Source organism: Cebidichthys violaceus, unplaced genomic scaffold (assembly GCF_023349555.1).
Source record: "Cebidichthys violaceus isolate CVI_PGR_0920_01 unplaced genomic scaffold, fCebVio1.0.p SCAF_2, whole genome shotgun sequence".
NCBI lineage: Eukaryota > Metazoa > Chordata > Actinopteri > Perciformes > Stichaeidae > Cebidichthys > Cebidichthys violaceus.
In genome coordinates this window covers 9,876,017-9,896,880 of record NW_027176372.1, presented here as the reverse complement: position 1 = coordinate 9,896,880, position 20,864 = coordinate 9,876,017, and the positions used below count along the sequence as shown (strand labels likewise).

The 20,864-nt window shown below is 42.0% G+C and overlaps 1 protein-coding gene across 3 annotated transcripts in view; it reads left to right on the top strand.

Annotated features, from left to right (window-relative positions):
• ppp3cb (protein phosphatase 3, catalytic subunit, beta isozyme) overlaps positions 1-20,864 on the top strand; it is a 31,080-nt gene that overhangs the window by 4,246 nt on the left and 5,970 nt on the right. For all 3 annotated transcript variants that reach the window (XM_068714305.1, XM_068714303.1, XM_068714304.1), the window contains exons 2-7: positions 8,247-8,447; positions 11,476-11,600; positions 13,530-13,641; positions 16,391-16,536; positions 17,577-17,716; positions 19,062-19,139. In XM_068714305.1, the coding sequence (XP_068570406.1) occupies positions 8,247-8,447; positions 11,476-11,600; positions 13,530-13,641; positions 16,391-16,536; positions 17,577-17,716; positions 19,062-19,139 (802 nt within the window). The remainder of the gene's footprint in view (positions 1-8,246; positions 8,448-11,475; positions 11,601-13,529; positions 13,642-16,390; positions 16,537-17,576; positions 17,717-19,061; positions 19,140-20,864) is intronic.

The following is a 20,864-nucleotide window of genomic DNA, read 5'->3' as shown; positions in this document are numbered from 1 at the left end:
TAATGTGCAGGCTGGCTCTCTGACATGGCCTACTGCTTCACCCAAATGGAATATAGGCCATTAATGTTATTAGTCAGCTGTACTTCTCCTGCTTTGATAAGTCAAACTGTACAGTGTTAGAGAGACCTATACAATCTAAAAAATGACAAAAGAGTTGAATCAACACCTTTCTGACTGAACAATATGGGCGAAATAAAGAAAGAATTTAATGCATCTGATTTCACGGGTGCAGCTAATAAAACTGCAAACTCAGTGGATGATGACTGTAATGATACTTACATTACCATTGAGTATGGAGTTTATAGCAACGCGCATGTAAACAAGGCATAACTGCACGGGTTTACCATTATTTAATGTATGAAAATGAACATTTTACTTATCCTAAATTGAGAGGGTGTTCATTATGTCTTTTTCTTAAAGACAAGGTAGACCCAATCCACACAAGTGGACTAATATACAGGTCTCAGAGCATTAATATAGCAGCAAACAAGTATTTCTTAGTTGTAAAGATTTAGTGAAGCAGAGAATGAAGTTGTGGCTGTGGCCCAGAGGTAGAGAGTCGTCCATCAATCAGAGGATCGGCCGATCAATTCCTGGCTCCTCCAGCCCATGTTGGAAGGCATTGTATAAGTGTAATTCCATTTAGCAGTCACCATCCTGTTGTAATCGAAGTGCGCATGCTTTAAGGGCACGTGAGCGTGGTTAGCTCAAGGCTGCCGCTCTGCACCACTTTCATATGGCGGTTACAGCTGATAACGCCATCCAGACCGACGGCATCGTCACAGATGCAAAGTATCTACCCTTATGTTCCCCCTCAGGTACACACTTTTAGCTCTGTCTGCACTTTTGCCGTTGTTTGCCGTTAGTGCAGTTAGCACCGTGAGCTGCGAGCCGCCGGCTCAGCAGTTGCCATGTTGAGAACCATTAAGATAAGGCAATTAAAATTCTCCCAATCTTGCATTGAGCCCCTTTAAATAGCTCAGGAGAGTTTAAATCTAACAAACCATCCAGCCTCAGACTTGTAACTTTTAGGATAGCATCTGTCGTATGATTACTTAGCATGCTGCACTGTGTGCTAACTTAATGCAGGACAGAGCTACAAGAGATGACTTTGCTGGCAAACGTCTTGTCATATATTGGGTAGCGTGCAAAATATGCTAAACTACCTGATAACACAACTAAGAAAGAGTTTTTAAATGTGCCCTCACTAGCAATCATATCCTGAAATAGCAAGCATTAGTAGAATCCCTTGTTTCAAACCGATGGCTGAGCTCCCTTGCCTCACATCGAGAAAGTAGTCCCCAGTAAGAGATAACCATTCAAAGTGCAAATGGGGATATTTACCGTTTACAAATTGTGACCTCTTAAACATATCAATGGATGTGTGAAGAGTGTTCACTAAAGCCGAGTGCAGCCATATCCAATATGCACACATGCATGTGTGCACTCATGCACTCATGCATTCACAAACACTCACACTCACACACACATTACCTCTGGCAAGGCTCGGGGCACACTGGGCATATTTCCTTTTAGTGAAACATGCTGTCCCTTTCCCTCATAGTTCGCTCAGAGTCCTGTGTGTGTGTGTGTGTGTGTGTGTGTGTGTGTGTGTGTGTGTGTTGGATTTTGGTGTTATCCTTGTGAGCCAAGGGTCCCACCTTGACAGGTCTCTGTGAGTCCTGTGGGGAGGGTGGCAGGGCAAGGCCTATTTATAGAGAAGGTACTCCAGAGAGAAAAAGAGAGAGAGAGAGAGAGAGAGAGAGAGAGAGAGAGAGAGAGAGGGATTGTCTAATGAGGACAGGCTGTTAGGGGGTGGGCCGTTGTTTCTGTGTGTGCGTGTGTGTACACAGATGGTCCTTCATGTGTGTAGTGTGCATTAATTGAACAACTTCAAACGCATCTTTAGTTGTCCCCCCCTACCACCAAGACCACCTTCAAAGACCCGTGGATCTGTGTTAGCTGATCTGGGTCAAAGATGGTAGATAAACCCATACACACACAACATGCATGCCAACGGTCTCATATCTTTGCTGTCTCACACACCCCAATTTTTGCTTGCCTTCTTCTCTCGTCTTCTTTTTCACCGCACTCTTTCTTTCATCCCTCAGTTTCTCCCTCCTTCATTTATTCATGCAGCGACAGGCAGCGGGATGAACTGATCTGGGGAGATGTGTGTGTGTGTGTGTGTGTGTGTGTGTGTGTGTGTGTGTGTGCGTGTGTGTGTGATCACTTTAGATGAGGTCCTGTAGAGGGCAACACATCTAACATACAAACACATGCAGGCATGTTCATTAGTTCTGGTCGATGCCACTGCATGAACACCAGACAGATAGTCTGCTCACAGTATTGCACTGTAATGAACTGATTCACAGCTTGTAGCACATGTAGGCTGTTTATACTGTACATGCTTCTGTCATTATTCTGTATGTACAATTGAACATTGAACATTAATTGCTCAGCACCAAAGATGATTTCTGTTTCAATTATCTGACAAGCAGTTGATTGAGGAGAACACGTTTGTTAGTTTTTCTATACCTATTTGGTCCTATTTGGCAGCATTTGGAGGACAGACACAAATGAGGACAGATGAATCATGGGTGACTCCTACAGTCATTTCTGCAATCTGTCTGCTCTCGCTTGCTGTCACTTCCTCCATCCTGCACCAGCCCCTCTCGTTGTGAATGGTGTCCCTGTGTTATGAAAACTGATGGAATATCCCATAATTAACTTTAGCCATTAGGGAGGATGCACACAATAACAAGATGATTCTGATCAGATTCTGCTCCAGTTAGGCTATTAGGCCAGCCCAAACAAATTTAGCAGATTTGGTTGAAAGCTATGTCATAGATTTTCTCTCAGGCTCCCCCTCACTGCGCTGTGATGAGGAGATTTTTGGCTGAGCTGGCACCTTTGGCGCGTAATAAATTCCACACCAGGGACATCAGCTTTGTAGAGTGGGCCAGAAGTACAAGTACATTAGGAAGAGGCTAAAAATGCTTTCACCTCTTTGCTCGTCTTACACACAGCCATGCATCGTGTGAGTGGCTGCTTGTTGTGCAAAGGGTAGTTCTGTTTTCACTCTTCTTGTCTGCACTTCAGAGAGTTGTCTTCACTGTGTTCATCATCTGAAATCAGACAAGGCACAGCTTGGACTGTACTGTCAGAGCGTAGAGTTCCTCTCACAAATCAAAGTGTGAGAGCAGCATTTGAGAGAAATACTACCCACCATCACTTTACTCAAGAAGTGTGACATTTTTTATCTGAGCTAACCATACAACAAGCTAACATGATCTTGACACTGCTGGTATCTGATTTGGAATGATTGCATCCCTTTTCATGCAGTATTTATTTTTGTTTCATGCATTTATTAGGACAACACACAATCAACATTTCTGTATGTGTCAGTGTAAGCCGGCTGGCTAATTTTCATCTGCCCGCCGTCAGTGAGGGTCGAAGGGTACAGATGACCCCGATCCAAGGCATGGGGGAGCCCATGCAAAGGACTATGGTTGAACCTTAAAAGTACAACAATTTATTAACTGACTCATGTCACTGACAACACAAGTTATATGTATTTACATGATCAATTAATGTATTGCTCATTAAAACACAAAAATGTCCTGTTGGACTGAAAGCCCATTTGTCCGACAGCCTGTTATCTCAAAAACAAACGGACATCTAATTATCTAATTATCTAATTATCTAACTAGAAAGGTGCAGACTCCAGATCTCTTACGGGTGTGTTTGCAACGACCACTGCTGCATTGCTTAATTGAATGAATAGAACCTACAATTGGCTAACCCCAATGTCTAGACATCAATGGGCTGTAAGATGTAGTAAAACACTCTTCATTCAAACTAGAAAACAAGCACAGATGAATGCAGGCAATCAGCTCGTAGTCGTCATACAAGACATTTCATACAATCTTGCCAAAACTAAAATTAAACTCACCAAGCTGTCTGCCCGCTTAGCAGTCTTTGAGTTTCAGAGAGGTGCCCAGCATTGTGTGTACTGCTAGGTCCGTTAGCCGTTAGCTGTTAGCCAAAAGCACTGTCCAAAAAATTAAAAGTGAGCAAACTGATATCCCCCGCTGTGTCTCTAGTCTAGGGTGTAGCGGCTGGGGTTCGGCGATGCCCTTAGCTGTGTTATCACTTGCGGCCCCTACCGGCAGGGGGCCGCTAGTGATAACACTGCTCAAGTTGTTCCAAAGACCCATTGCTCGAAAAACACACACTCTCCCAGCAACACACCGAAACACATGGCATATCATTGTTACCTTCATTGGGTGGGGTTAGGCCAAGGCAGCGTAGGGCAAGGCATGCCTTTGTTATGTTAGGAAAAACAATAATCGCAACGCTGTTATTTTGCATAATAATTAGCCATATTCTGTTCCTTGCATTTTCGGGGCTTTTGGAACATTGGGGGTTTGTTTTCAAGATAACGGGCTTTCGAACAAATGGGTTTTTAGTTCTAAGGGACATTTTTTTTACTATTGTTTTTTTGGGAATTATGGGCCGTCGGAACAATGGCATGCCACCGATTTTTTGTGTAAATTAACCCTTGTCCTTGTTTCCAGTCCATGTTATTTGCATACTACTTGTACATATGTTGGTAGCACTTCTCTACTACTCTCCATCAGCTGATATATGTTTTCATGGTGTTTTGTGTTAGCATAGTAGCTACCTTGACATTTGCCCTCTTGTCCTCACTGCAGGTGGGTCTGAATGTGAATAATTTATCTTGTGAGCTGCTTGTCAGAATTTTAAACTACAACCGTTTCTGTTTTTGAATGTGGTGTCATGGGCTACATGTATTGGAATTCATTCTTAAATGAAGTGTGTTGCCAATTGTCTTATAGTCACACAGGAAGACACTCAAATGATATGTTTCAAATGTTATTTGCAGAATTTGGTCAAACACTGCTTGTGTTTTAGTGCTTGTTTGAGTGTCTGCATCAAGCTAGCAAGATTAGTTGTCCCATTAGTGGTGACTTGGTTTGACTTTTAGTCTGCTAACATTAAGCTAACATGAGATTTTGTGTAAGAATAAAATTATTTCTAAAATCATCAGAATGAGCTAAAAAATAAAATAGCATCTCTGTGCAGCATGATAATATCAGAGACTAGCTCACCATAAAGTATTTAGTGTAAACTGATTCAGTTGTTTTCTAGTCTATGGGTATGAGGTGGCTTTCTCAACAAGCTGTAGAGAAAACAGTCAATCCCAGCTGCTTTTTAAGGTTATGAAGCCAGGATGCTTTGTTTACTTGAGTCAAGCACGTTACGGCACGTTCAATTTAGTCACTGAAATTTAACTAGACCATCAGATCAAAATTAGATTTATATATCCAAACACGAGCTAACTAATGACGCTCTCATCAGTACTTTGTGTTTAATGCTAATTTGCAAATGTTAGCATTACTAATACCCTAAACTAAGATGGCAAACATTTCTCTGGCTAAACATAAGAATGTTAACGTCCCAACGTTATCTTTTGTAAAACAACTAGATCTAATCCAGTCCAGAGCAAACAAGATATACAAAAAGGTGGACCAGGCCTAGATAAGCTGGCCCACAAACTGGTTAACATGTGCTGCTCAGTTGTACTACGACTGAATGCATATACTGTAGATCATAAATGTGTGCGCTGTATTAAATGTAACTGCATTTTTTCTGCGTCGATGTTGTGCTCCAGGCCTACACATTTTTTTTTGACAACAAAGTTGCTTTGAGGAAGAAGAAGAAGCCGTGTCAACATTCATAATGTACACTCCAGTCTTGGACCTTTCCATGTGTGCTTGAACCTCTTAAGCTGGTCTGAAATCCAGTAGTGATCCCCTTGAATTGTGCGCTCATCAAATAGTCAGTTGTCAGGTGCAGAAGACCTTCTTGGTTTGACTCTCCTCTCTCCCATTCCCTAACTGCCAAGTATAGTTTTCCCAAGTATAGTCCCCTTCCCCAAGCTCTATGTGTCTGCTGCTCCACACTCTCTCATACCTGCCCTACTTTCACACTTCTCACACAATTTACGAGTTTCACACTCCTTCCCTCTCGTTTCTCCGCTCTCCCTCCTCTTTTTCTCCCTCTCTCACGCACACACACACACACACACACACACACACACACACACACACACCTGGAGCCAGAATAACCAGACATATACAGTACATACACACATTGAGTTCATGCATGTGTGCAAGCTTCAAACGAATACTGTACCTTTTTTTTCCCTATGTATGCATATTTTTGTGACTTGTACCTGCAACACTACAGCTTGTAGCACAGTACAGTACTGTATGGTGTCGTACACGCAGCACAAAGCAGTGCGTAACATTACATTGCAACGCAATGGAAGAGGAGAATTAGTCACTGACTGAGCCCCGTTTCTTTTCATAAATACATATGAAGTCATGAGTAATTATCGTTTTGTCTTATGTTCTCTGACAGCTTGGCATTCACAAACCTTTTCATTAGTCAGTCCTAACTTGAGGGGCAAAACTGGTTTTAACATGTAGATCCGCTGTTCTCAATCAATGGGAAGCAGACCCTTCAGCTTGGCAGCTCGTGGTGTGCTGGGATGTCTCAGGGTGCCTTTTATGTGTTCAGTGTTCTTAAGGTGTGTAAAAATGTCTCGGGGTGCGGTCGGGGCCAACCTATGCAGCCGTAAGGTGCCATTAGATACTTAAGGGTACCCTGAGATGCGTTGTCTGCATGCTCAAGTAGACATCCAAATAGCTAGATGGTACTTAAGTCCTAAAATAACTCAAAACCAGAGTAACTATGACTGTATGGTTTGTCAGAAGCAATTTTCATCACTAGTCATGTTTAAAATTATGAGTAAAATTCTCTTAATTACTCATAAAGTGTTGATTTAGGTTGATTGCAACTGACTTGTCCGGCTCATTCCACAATACTGCCCAAATGTTGCTGATGTTTCAGTGGTGATTACATAAAACCTTACAGTGTGGTTTCATGTGGTTGTGGAGCTGCTTTTACTGTAAAGATTAAATAAAATGTGAGTATCACATTAAAATGTAATGATGGACATCAGTGGGGAAAGCTCAGTGAAGAGGCTGGGGCCTGTTAAAGTGCCAGGAAGAGAGGGAAGCGGCAGTAAGAGGAGTGAAAAATTAAAAAAAATAGAGAAGGGGCAAGAGGAGAGAGTGCAAAACAGAGACAAAGTGACAGAGCGTAAAAGTGTGTGTGTAGAAAGAGAGAGAGAGAGAGAGAGAGAGAGAGAGAGAGAGAGAGAGCGCCAGGCCTAGTTTTGAGTTTATGATCTAGGCCATTATCTGTGTTAGCACTGGTGGGGCTCCAACAGGCTCTGTGGATCCTGCATAACAATACCTTTTATGAGCTTGTATGTGTCTGTGTACCACTGTAGGCTCAAACACACACACACACACACACACACACACACACACACACACACACACACACACAGATACTGTATGCGATCATGCGTGTTAACGCCATTGTGCCATACATGATGTACGCATGCGCCCCTGTGTCTCTGTCTTTTATTTCTTGCCACTGAGTTTGGGCCTGCTTGTTAGGACCGCTCATGTGTGTGTGTGTGTGTGTTTGTGTGTGCCTGTGTGCGTTTTGTCGATTGTGTCGTTGTATGTGTGTATGTGACTCCTCACGTGCAGCTGTGCGCTACTGCTGTATCACCCCTGTCGTCAGTCAACCCCCCTCTCCAGCAGCGCCCTGGGGGCCTTCATTATGTAAGAAAGACATTACTGCAGAACAGAGGCAGAGAGACATTACTGCAGAACAGAGGCAGGCAACCCTGATAACTCTGGCAGCCCCTGCTTCAGTACAACCCACTTAGGCCTCCATAACACACACACACGCACACACCCACACACAAACACACACCCACACACACCCACATACACACACAGTCAAAGGCTGAAGCAGAGGTGTGATCAGGATAATGGTGAGGATCAAGGGCCTCTGATGTTTGTGGGAAAGCTTAATCAAAAATACAGGAAATATCAATAAATCATGTTCTGCATTACAATAAATATTCTTCTATTTTCTTCTGTGTCAACTCCTCTCCATCACCTGTATCCATATATCCATAAACCCATTCAAACTCTCCTCCGCCTTCTTAATCTCAAATAATACCCATATTTTATCCATCTCCCTTCCTGCATCATTGATCCCTTTCTGTCTCCATCTCTCTATACACCTTTTCCTTCTCACTCCCACCTCCTCCCTATCCTTTTCCTCTCCAGCGGTCCCCTTCCCCCTGGCCCACCGGCTCACCATGAAGGAGGTGTTTGATGCCGAGGGCCGGCCGCGGGTCGACCTGCTCAAAGCTCACCTCACCAAGGAGGGCCGACTGGAGGAGGCCGTGGCCCTGCGCATCATCGATGAGGGCGCCGCCATCTTGCGGCAGGAGCGCACTATGTTGGACATTGAGGCGCCAGTCACGGGTATGTCATAGTGATGAAGAGTGGAGGCGTGAATTAGTCTCTAATTTGGTTACGGAGCACTTCATAAAAAAATGTAGGAAAGCCAAACCTGATGTCAGTTAAAGGAATAGTTTGACATTTTGACCAGCAGACAGTTAGCTGAGCTTAGTTTAGCAGAATGACTGGAAACATAGGGCAGACAACTAGCTCGTTAATTTTAAAGGGTAAAAACATCACTTCCCCATTTAATGTTTTTTTTTCTTTACTATTTACTGGCTGTGAGCGATAACATCCTGAAGTCTGAACTACTTGCTCGGTAACTACTCCTGCCCAAGACATAGTCCCATACATAACCCCCCCCAAAACTGTGAATACTGTTTTTTACACTTCCGTTATTGTTTGGATTAAACAAACAAGATATAACGTGTAAATTAGTCTAATTGTGTTGGTAGGCATATTCTGTTAACTTCAGTCAACCAGGCTAACTGTTCCCCTGTTTTATTTTTGTCTTTATACTAAGCTAAGCACAGGTTGCGAGACCATCACAGGGCTGACTTATAGAGACAGACAACCATTCACACCATTTAGAACATGCAAACTGCACACAAACGGGCCAGCCAGCGTGGTGGAACCCGGAAGTCGACAGAAGGCGACAGTGCTAACCTAACCATGCTGCCCTTAAATGTCAAGCTATCCATTTAAAAACAGTTTGCTGCTATTGGGCCTACCCACACAAAAAAGCAAATAAAGTGTGTTAATATAAGTATGTGCATGACATGGAAATGGATCACACACTTTAACAGCTAGGGCACAGATAGTGACAGTCAAACAGAGAAAGATTAATTCATTAATCTGCCATATGTATCTGCCACGCTTTTAATATGAACTGTTGTTCGGTCGCACTTCACTGAGAGAACCAATTGGCACTGGTGCACCTCACAATGGTAGGCGCTAGCTTTGGTAATATCTGCATGTATTCCCTTGAAGGGAAGTGGTATGAACTGTGGAGAATGTCGAAAGGAGGGAGTGGCAGGGGGACAAAACGGAAAACAAGTTTCTGAGACGATCACACAGAAGACAGACATGCAGGCAGGCGGACCCAGACACTTCTCAAACCATTGACACTGCTTGGTTAATGTACCTTTGTATCTCTGCACACACGGGTGTGTGTGAGCATTTATGCAAATGCAAGCCGTGAGCTAATTCTGTGTGGGACGTCGTGCCCACGCAGTGTGGGAACATCGCTCGGCTTTCACAGGTGCAGATCCCTGGGGACGAGGACAGAGAGACAGGCAGATGGAGAGACAGTCGATCCTAAGCTGCTTAGTGCAGAGGTTCTCACAACATATTGATCAGTTTCCAAGTTTCTCCACTTCTACAGATTCTGATCCAGAAACACCCACCTGAGTGGATTCTTGTCTGAGTTAGCTGTGATTGGAAACTACAGGAAAAGTAGTGCAGGTTCTTGTGGGGAGGAGCTGTAAAATATAATGGTGAGGAGATATATTACGCACAGTTTAGCGCTTTCAAGTAGTCTCTCTGACGATGCACTAAGACAGACGGACTAGTGAACGGACAGGCAGGTGGATGGCTGAAATTTAAATGGACAGGCTTTTAGGGAGTCACATGAAAGCCTCTGGGAGAATACTGAGGCAGGTCTGAGGAGGCAGACGGGTACGGCTCAATTTCACTCATGCCATCTTGCATTCCCAAATTCCCTGCTCAAATTAAGGTGAATGCTAAGGAGTAGACACAAAAACAGACACTAACATGGCAAGCAGATGGAGGGACAGGCAGACGTAATGCCTGGCAGATGCAAGATGGCCAATCGTAAGATGGGCTGGAGAGGGGAACTATAAAACTAAAAGTGAAAAAGAGAGGCCAGGCAGATGGTGCGGGAGGCGGATGGGAAGATGTACGCTGGCAGATCACACAGTCAGACAGTATTGAAGTCTTTTAAAATACAAAGTGTTCAGCATGTGAAGCCTGATATGAATTAGATCCAAAACTCCTGGATATGACTTGGAACAAATCTTTGGGGAAATTATTAGAAACACATGGCGATTGATATAGAATCAGAGTCTATGAGGCTCCATCAAGAAAACTATAGATTTAAAGTCTGATAGATGTGAAATTGAACCTAATGTAGTGCAGTGAAGGTTGCTGTTATCTTAAAACTTGTGCGATATATAGCTCAACAGTGATTAGTAGCATCGGAGATACAATTAGTACTGTTTCATTATCAATTAAAAGGCCTTGGTGATTGTTTTGGATATAAAATGTTGTAAAATGATAATCACAATTTCCCAAAGCCCAAGGTGACATATTCAAATCGCTAATTCTGTCCAACTAGCAGCCCAAAGCTCAAAGATTTTCAGTATAAAATCAAATTAGACAAAGAAAAGAAGCTGGAACTTTTTTGCTTAAAGTGACTCAAATGGCTAATCACAATACGGTAGTTTTGGATACATTCATCGACTAATCAACTAATCAGCTGATCAACTGTGTTTCAGCTATAAAGAATTTTCTCTACTATTATTGTTAGACATTTTGGCAGAGAAATATATATATATATATATATATATATATATATATATATATATATATATATATACTATATATATATATATATATATATATATATATATATATATATATACTATATATATATATATATATATATATATATATATATATATATACTATATATATATATATATATATATAAATAGATAGATAGATAAATATATTGAACATGAGATCCCTGTGTTCCTTAACTGGTTGGATTCAAACACAGACCTCAACATTATTCTTTCAGGAGGATATTTTTATCACTCATATTCAGGTTTTTTTTCATTACGCAGGTGAGTGATGTTTCTAAATCAGCAGACAGAGCAGACATACCTCTGCAGATGCAAATCAGTCCATATGGAGCCACTGAAGCAAAGATGGTTCCACGCGCTTTTACTGAGTTATGAAAAACTGAACATGTGGCGGCTGAAACCCGCGGCCTTTATGACCCTAACACTGTTGTGTGCTGCCTTCACAGTGTGCGGAGATATCCACGGCCAGTTCTTCGACCTGATGAAGCTGTTTGAAGTGGGGGGTTCTCCTGCCAACACTCGCTACCTCTTCCTAGGGGACTACGTGGACAGGGGCTACTTCAGTATCGAGGTGAGGATGGACTCTGAAGCATATATCTGAACATCACACTATTTTACTGGGTGTGTGTCCACACAAAAAATAATGTACACTGGCTGTATTGTATATACAGTGAGCTTACAACTAAATCAATGTCCATTATGGTGTATATTGCCCTGAAGTCTATTATACAGTTTCTAGTGGCAAGGTTTATTTCACTATGGAGGTTTACAGTTACCACATTGTGCTGTATTTAATGAATTATACACATACAAAAAGGTACTTGAGATTAGCATAGACGCACAACAGTGTGTGTCTGAAAATGGACACAGACCAAAATGATTTAAAATTCATGGATGACTCAAGGTCAGTAATCACTAACAAGGGTATAATATGCTGCTCACTGAAATATGTATAGAAACTGAGTGGAGATAGTATATTCAGGGGGCCGTTTGGACATCTCTGTAAAATAGACGTGAGTGCAATATAGTATTTTTGAGATTGCTTTGTCTGGCAGAAACGCTCCACAGATCGGGAGTGTGACCTGAATCCATAATAATACAAGCACATGGTGAATGTCCTAGCCTGTTGAGCTCACTTGGCCTCCATGGCATGAGGGCTGTATCGCTGTTTGGATGGCAGGAAACAATATGTAGGCCACCTTGCTAGCACACATCAAGGGCACATAGACAATAGGACTTAATGCAGAGCTTGGAAGATACCGTGTGTAGGTGAGAGAAAAAAACATTTGTAGGATTAATAAAGTGATACAAGTGGAAACACATTGGCTGATAATGTATTCTAAAAGATGTCGGACACAGCCACAGCTCTTCTCAATTCATTTTTATTTTTCTGTGAACTCAATCAGGTACGCTCTTATTCGGGATGATTCTTGTCAAAATCCTGTTCATGTCTATCTTCAGACCGGGGTGAGGACCAATTTGCTTTCAGCTCAACAAATTTGGGCAGTGGATGGTTCATGCAGGGAGGGAATTCCTTGTCCAATTCCAACGTGATTCTCTGTGTCTCGCTTTGAATTTCCAATTTGAATTTAATGAGGGGAACTGAAAGTGAAGTGACAACAACTCTTCCTTATACAGTGACTTACTAGCAATGATGCTAAAGAGAAATTTGTTTTCACTGTAGTTTATTTTTAATTTTTTAAAGGAATGGTTTGACATGTTAGGAAATACACTTATTTGCTTTCTTCACAGTGCTGCTATGACTGTACCTTACCCCCTAAAACGTCAAACTTGTCATTTGAGCCAGGCAATATAAGAAATTAATCATATTTCCACAATAGTAGGGCCATTCGAGAGCCATAATTGTAACAATATTCACCCTTTTACTCAACAATATTTTAGTCAAGCAATTGTTTTTTTTTACGTTGATGTGATCAGATAATATAACATAATGACATTATTGAAACCTACCAGTTGGTGCCTTCCTTGTTTACAAGTAAATTGATTGCGACTAAATAGTTAACAAATTTCATTGATGGAAGTTGTAGAAATATTACACAACCCTAATCTGATTTAGAATATAATTGAATGACATCTGACTGAACAAAATTTGGTCAATTTTGTATTGACCAATACAAAATGAGCCGCTGGTTGTGCCCATGCTTTAACGTTCCTCACGGACCAGAACTAGCATGCATGACATATGCGAACTGAGTGACTAAGAACAGATACATGCAGACAAGCAGCCATATGCCAACGTGATGATGGCATTTACATCTCAAGCTTAAACACGCGTCACAACTGTAACAAGTCACATTCAAGGCGACTAAATATGCAAAAAGCTTAATTTGTTACATTATAGTATTCATGCTGCAATAACATACCGTAATGCATTGTAAATGTACTCCTGTTTTTAGTAAATTGAATGATGTTGTTGTTATGTACAGCTGCTTATCTATAATCAGGTTTTATGGCTCTGTCTCCCCTGGTGAACCTTTAGTGTGTGTTATACCTGTGGTCACTGAAAATCCTCTACCCAAAGACGCTCTTTCTTCTACGGGGAAACCATGAATGTAGACATCTGACAGAATATTTCACCTTCAAACAAGAATGTGAGTGACTCTTGCGTTTCCTCCGAATATAATGTGTGCCTTCTCTCTTTCTCTACCACTGTGTCTGTACCTCTTTCACCTCATGCGCTTTTGTTGCTCTTCCCTCTGTAACCTCGTTCCATCCTACTCCTTCAAATTATACCTGTCCATGTCTTTTCTGTTTAAGTTATTATAAAGCCAAGTAAGCTGCGACTAACAATTATTTTCACTATCGATTCATCTGCCGATTATTTTTTGATAAATTGCACATTCAAAACTATAATAGAAAACAAGCGAATATTTACCTCGGAGACTTTTGGGCATTTCTGGTTACATTTTTTTATTTCCAGTTGACTTGTTTGTTACAAACTCTGTAAAGATAATCTTATAAACATGATATAATGCTAAAAGACTGAGGCTGAAGCTACATGTCCAAGGCAAAACAGTCATCACCTTCACCAGCTGAAGATCCATGTAGAAGACATGGATATAAAGAGACAGGATTGGTCTTGTTTTTGCAGTATAGAGCTTGTTAGTTGAAGTATTATAAGAACTACAAGGCAAAATACAAGATCAGACAGTTAATTCATGCTAACATAACCCTGTTAACGGCTTAGCTTATGTAATTGCACAAGCAAGACAGAGGTTGCTTCACTGTTCATGTTTCTGAACAGTGTGTTTCACTTTCACTGTTATAAGAGAAAAAGCTTTTAGAACGAGGACTTACAGATGTGTTCGTAATGAAATGATTTCTCAGTTTGGCTGGGGTCGCAAACCTCCCCACATACAACGGAGCAGGACAGAACCACTGTAGTGTTAGCCTTAGCCTACGCTCTCATATAATACCGTCCAGGAGGACAGGCTTCCACATAATAAGGAAAGACTGCAGAGTGAATGTGCTATTGTGAATGGGGCTTCTTCCATCGTAACATGTAACTACACAAACTGTAGGTAGCTAATGAAATGCTTGGCCTTGCTAATGTCATGCTAATGTCTTAAGTAAGAGCAGACAAACGCGCTGTTCGGCCCCTCACCTAGAACTTTTCCTCTTGCTTTTTTGAACCTATCTCTCTTGCCAAAGCCCCATGCTTCAACATGTGGAGAAATTCAAAGCTAGGCCTGCCATGCCTAGTTACATTTGTGAAGCTAGGATTGGACAATTTGCTGCTCGGGGGATGGGTTTAACAAACAGTAACTTGTTGCAGATTAATTTTCTGTCACTCAACTAATCAATACATTATGACTGTTTCAGCTAAAAAGGTTTTTTTTCTGTCCATCCTCCTGGGTGGTATCCTCCCTCTTTTCACACTCCCATCCACCCCTCCTCTACTCCTTCTCACCCTCCTTACTTTTTATTCCTCTCCATCTTTTCCTCCCTCGATCAGTCTCTCACTCTGTCTCTCTGACTCTCCTCGCGTCCTGTCCGAGAGTGGGTGATTAGCAGCAAATTAATTTGGCCCTTAATGATTGGCTCAGGGACTTGCTCTTCTGTGTCTGATTGGCCAAGGGACAAGGAAGCTAATTTCCCCTGGTGCTCGTGGCGAATAGTGGTCGCCCTCAATTACCATCTGCTGTGTGTACGTGTGTGTATGTGTGTGTGTGCACCACAAGTGTGTGCAAGAGCATGTACCGTGACTGCATGCCTGTGCAAGGGCGTCTTCATAAATGTTTAAGTGTCTGTGTGTGTGGAAGGAGCCAAAAACTGGTGGACTAGCAATAATGAGCTCTTGCTTTACACGAGGCAGATGGAGCGGTTGACAAACACACTTCTCGCTGTCTCTCACTCACACACACCACACACACACACACAGAAATGCTGCCTACTGTACAGTGGTACTCTGCAATACTAGCTTTGATTTGTGTGTGTCGTCCTCACACTCTTCTTTCTCCTTTCCATCTCTCTTTCCTCGTCCCTCGCCGTCTCCTCTCCTTCCTCTTACCGCTCTTAACCTTTCCTCCTTCTCCTGTCTCCCCCCATCAATCTCTCTCCTTCTCTCTTTATGAAATTATCATTCTCTTTTGCTCTCCTCCTTGCCTGCGCTCGTCCTGAATCCACCCTTCTCTCTCCTTTCTTTCTCTTCTATCTCTCTCTTCCGATCTCCTTTGAGCTATTTTAATCCTGTGATATTGTTTTGTGTCAGATGTATTGTTACACCCATGTGTGAAATGTACTTTAAAGATGCTGCGTGTTGGATGTCTTTATTGATATTGCTGTCAAATCAAAAGGAGTTTTTTATAAAGCAAAAAAAAAAACTGCCTCGCGATGATGCCTCTACGCTGCTGCTTCATGCTTATATTTGGGTCAGATTTTGTTCACTGGAACAGAGCTGGATTCTTTGCTTCCATATGTTGTCTGCATATGTACATTTCTTCTCTGGGAAGTAGCATTTCTAAATCATCAGAGAGGAGACAATTGTGTCATATGGGAGCGCCGGAGAAGAGATGTCTGTATAAATTAATAACACGCTCTGAGAACATCCTACATATTGACACCCAAGTGAACTGAGTTATGTTTTTAGAGGAACCGTACGCGTCTGTCTAAGGCCATTAGCCTTTGACTGAGTTCTTTAGATTTGTAGATGTAAAACCTCCATGTTTGTTTGTTCCCTGTGTTCCTTGTTGCAGTGTTTGTGTGCGATGTGTAACAGTCACACTCTGAGCGACAGGGACTGAATGTACGTTAGCGAGAATAGTGGTTGTCAAATCACAATCCAGGCCCTTCTTTGTCTATAGCCTTGAAATATCTCTCCACCCCTCTAACCACCTCCAGGTAAGATCAAGTACTCGGAGCAGGTGTATGACTCCTGCATGGAAGCGTTTGATTGCCTGCCCCTGGCAGCCCTGATGAACCAGCAGTTCCTGTGTGTGCATGGGGGGCTTTCACCAGAGATCCACACGCTGGACGACATAAAGAAGGTACGAAAAGAGGCACACAATTAACAATAATGGCCTACAAAGGTAAAATGCAGTAACTACATGTCCGGTCAAAATGAGTTAAGATCTGAATCTGGGTTACTGCATACATGTTATGCGTTTGAAATGTATAATTTCTGATAAAACAGCTCTGTAAATTTACAGTACAGTTAAACCAAAGCAGAGCTAAAGACCCAGCCAAACACTCTGGTTTGGTAATCTGTGGAATCTAGAAGCTTCTGTCACACTTAACTCTGCCACAGAGAAACAGAAAACTAGACAGCTATTTTTTTTTTAAATAAATTTGAATTGTATATATATTTTTAAATATTTTCTTGGGGAATTGTATGCCTTTATTTGACAGCGACAGTGGAGAAAAACAGGAAATGCCGGGAAAGAGAGTGGGGGAATGACATGTAATAAATGCTCCGGCTAGCTGGTGAGATAGCCACGGCTAACAAACAAAATTTACTTATTAAATTGACCTAGCCTTTAAATAAAAGTTGCCATTTGAGGAACTGATATCTTAGTAATTCTAAGTTTGTAATTCAAACACACCTGCGAGTGCAGACATAGACACACACCAACTCTTATTTATGACTTAATTCCCACATGTACTGTCAATGCAGAGGGCCCTCAGGAAACCAGTAAATACAGTGAACCACACATGCTGTATGCATAACAGTAATTAAGAACACAAAGGCACACACATGAACACAGAGACAGGAGGACACACTTCCTCATCTAATGGCAGCGTTTCCATGGTGAATCTGCTGGTGTGACATCTTCTCCCTCCTGTGTGGTGAGGGTTTCCATGGAGATGCTCTGCTCTGACAGTGTGTGTTTGTGTGTGTTTGCTTTTCTTTCCCCTCTGATTTATCCTATATGTGCTGGTGCTGGTGTGTGTGATGTTAGGTATCTCATATGTTTCTTTGTGAGGGTTTGTGTTGCCTATGTTTTTCTACATGTGACTGAGCATCCCTGTTTCTGTAAGCTTATAATGTTCTGTGTGTCTCTGTGTGTGTGTTCTTTGCATGTCCTAGTTGGACCGGTTCAAGGAGCCCCCAGCGTTTGGGCCCATGTGCGACCTGCTGTGGGCCGACCCCCTGGAAGATTTTGGTAACGAGAAGACCCAAGAGTACTTTGGCCACAACACAGTCAGAGGCTGCTCCTATTTTTACAGGTACAGGACAAAATGATGTGACTTTCATCTACAAGAACCAACTGAACAGAAATATTACATAACAGTCCTCATAGTTCATTTCAGAAGAAAATCAACTTGAATGGCAGTGAATATAGTCTAGTACCGTTGATCCCAGAGCTTATGAAGCTCAGAGCTATGAACCGGATATCCAAACAAGCCAGAATGAATGCAATACTCAGAGATAAAAAGAATACACACAAGGAACAATATTCTTTGAAATTAGCAGCTGAAACGTGGAGCCAGAAATAAGACTGGTCTTCAAATGTGTTCCTGCCCGCTCATTCAATGTGTTTTAATGATCTGGGCGCCGCGTGATCGTCCAGCACCAGCGAGATGTGACTTTCATCTACAAATCTGGAATCTAATAAGTTTGGAGGACTTCAGTCTATTGGTTTGGGATGTTGGTGATGAGAGAAGAGAGAGCGAGATGCTTCCTGCACGGTTTTACCACATTCAAGATCCAATAACAATCACTGGGATTTGTACAAAAGACAAACAATCTTTACACGCACACACACACACACACACACACACACACACACACACACACACACACACACACACACACACACACATATTCAATGTACGAGCAAACACATAAACACAGCACTTACACACACACGCACAAACACACACGCATACAGTTCCGTTTCAGAAACGATATCCCACAATCCCTAGGGAGACTGCACGGTTCTGTTGCTATGACGACTGGCTACTCCTGCCAGATATGGAGTGATATTAAGATACAGTGAGAGAAAGAGGGAGAGCAACATGGGAGGAGGGCGATGGTAGTGGTGGTGGGGTAGAAGATGAAAGATGGAAATGAAGAAATAAAAATGGAGGCCTTTAAAGACGAAGCGCTGAAGTCGATGGTCGTAGCTGCACTCCCCATGTGCAGAGTGTGTTGCACTGGGGCCTTGTGACATGTTGTCTGTGGAGAATACTGATTTTCTATGTTTAGCAGACACAGCATCAATTGACCAACTAGTGACTGCTGGGTCCCCTCAGCACTGAGGAGGCCATAAGCCCTGCTCATGCCTGCCTTGTGCTAGCTGATGCCCCCTGCTGGTCTCAGTTAGACACGACTTCAGAAAACAAGAAGCCCACTCATCTCCCACTGCTAGTCTTTAAATACTTCCATCTGTTTTGTAGTTTACAGCAATCTTGATATAATGACATGTGAAATAGTTGCTATGTAAAGTGTTTTTTACTGGATCTTTGTGCGTGTTTCTTCACCAGTATGTTTTTTCTTTTTCTTTTCCACTGCTTCGCTTCACTTGCTCTGACTCTTTCTCTCTGTGTCTCTGTCTCTTTCTGTCCACAGTTACCCAGCAGTGTGCGAGTTCTTACAGACCAACAACCTGCTGTCAATCATCAGAGCGCATGAAGCACAGGATGCCGGGTAAGCTGACTGACTGTCGCGGCTCAGTCCTTTCTCTCGGCTTAAAAGAGAGCTCCATTTAATTTAATGGCTTACCTCGACACTTCATGTTCCGAGCTGTTATTTTTCTTTGTCAGGAGACTGGCACATTACGGGGAAAGAGGTTTCACAATGTTTCCCTCTGTCACACTTAAACTGTGTTATTAGCATTGTTAGAGATTGACGGAGAGCACCAGCAACCTGAACAACATTCAACTAACTCACCTCTTGAGAACAGAATGGTAAGACAAAGAGCCATGTAAGGTTTGCACCACTAGTCTAAATAAAGCAGTTGGGGCAAAGACCACAATTTTGTGACCCATAAATCCATCCCTGGCATCTGTTATCTTAGTGTAAATCCTCTAAATATAATAGTGCTGCCTTAATTGCTGCATTATGAGTTGTGCTGTTGCTGTGGTTTGTGCTGTTTGGGGAACCCATTAACAGTACATTATCTGTTGTGCAGCTAGGCAGCAAACGTTGGTGCACTTGCATAAGGGCTAGCCAAAACACACTATAATTTTAGAAGTTTGTACTAGTACCTAATGTAGAGATGAAATAGTGTGGGTTCATTTAAAACAGTGCTCAATCAAGAGAAGTGACTTCACGCAATGAAATGAGCAGCAGTGTAGAGATAGAACTAATTCCATGCAGGTTTCAAGTATGTTCACACTGAAAAAAATTACAAAATAAACTACACTCACAACAATCAGTATGCAATCTAAAAAATAAAAACTTCACAAAGGAAACGAGGGGGTCTGAACAAAATAATTAACCTATTGTGGATGGTAGCAAAACTGCTCCAGGAAAAACAAAATGTATACTTTTCTGGAAAAATGTTGGTTTCTCTTTGTAAAGTGTGATTGCCTCTGACATTTTAAAGTTGCAGTTTGATTTACTTATTGTTGATTCATCACATACTAACTGTAGAAACTGTATACTGTAAACATTAGTACATTGTACAAATTGGTCACAGATGTACGGTCTGTGCCACAGTGGTAGAGCCGTGTAACAGGCAGCCAATCAGGAGCCTGTTTGATACAAAGCCATTACTTTGCCTTGATTTGATTGGCTCACGGTCAGTCACAGTGCACAGCGGCCTGCTGTGGATAAAGTTTGTAAATAGGTGAAGACCAAAACAAGAACCAGCATTGCTGACACTTGATGACACTGATTGCATGTCAGCAACTGGTTCTACACAAGCTCCTAGAGAGAACCGCATCCTTGGCAAAGCTACACAGGACACTGGACCTCCACAATAACAGACAATATTAGAATCCCTGCTGCACACCCAGATTATATTTGTTTATAAAAAATAACCCAAATTCTTGATTACTGATGAGTTTGATAATTAGTCTATCCTTAAGGGACCCAGCCGGCAGAGGCTGCGTTTGTGCTTTGTTTGTGGGAACAAATGAAATACGCGTGCTTGGTTTCATTATCATGTCTAATCTCGGTAGGTCGTTTTCATGCATGAAATTAATTGCACCCAGACTTGTTTTTTAATGCAACTAAGTTACTAGATCTGGGCCTGATTCAAAATGTTAGCTTTGTGCTGGCGGCTCCACTCGAACGCTGTCATTTTGCCCACACAGATTCCTTCTTCATTTGTTTTGAAACGCCTGGCTGTCTCGCCTTCAACCAGTCTCTGTCTGGTTTTAAAGACCTCTGACGCAAATCCTCAATTTTCATACACAATGTGGTTTT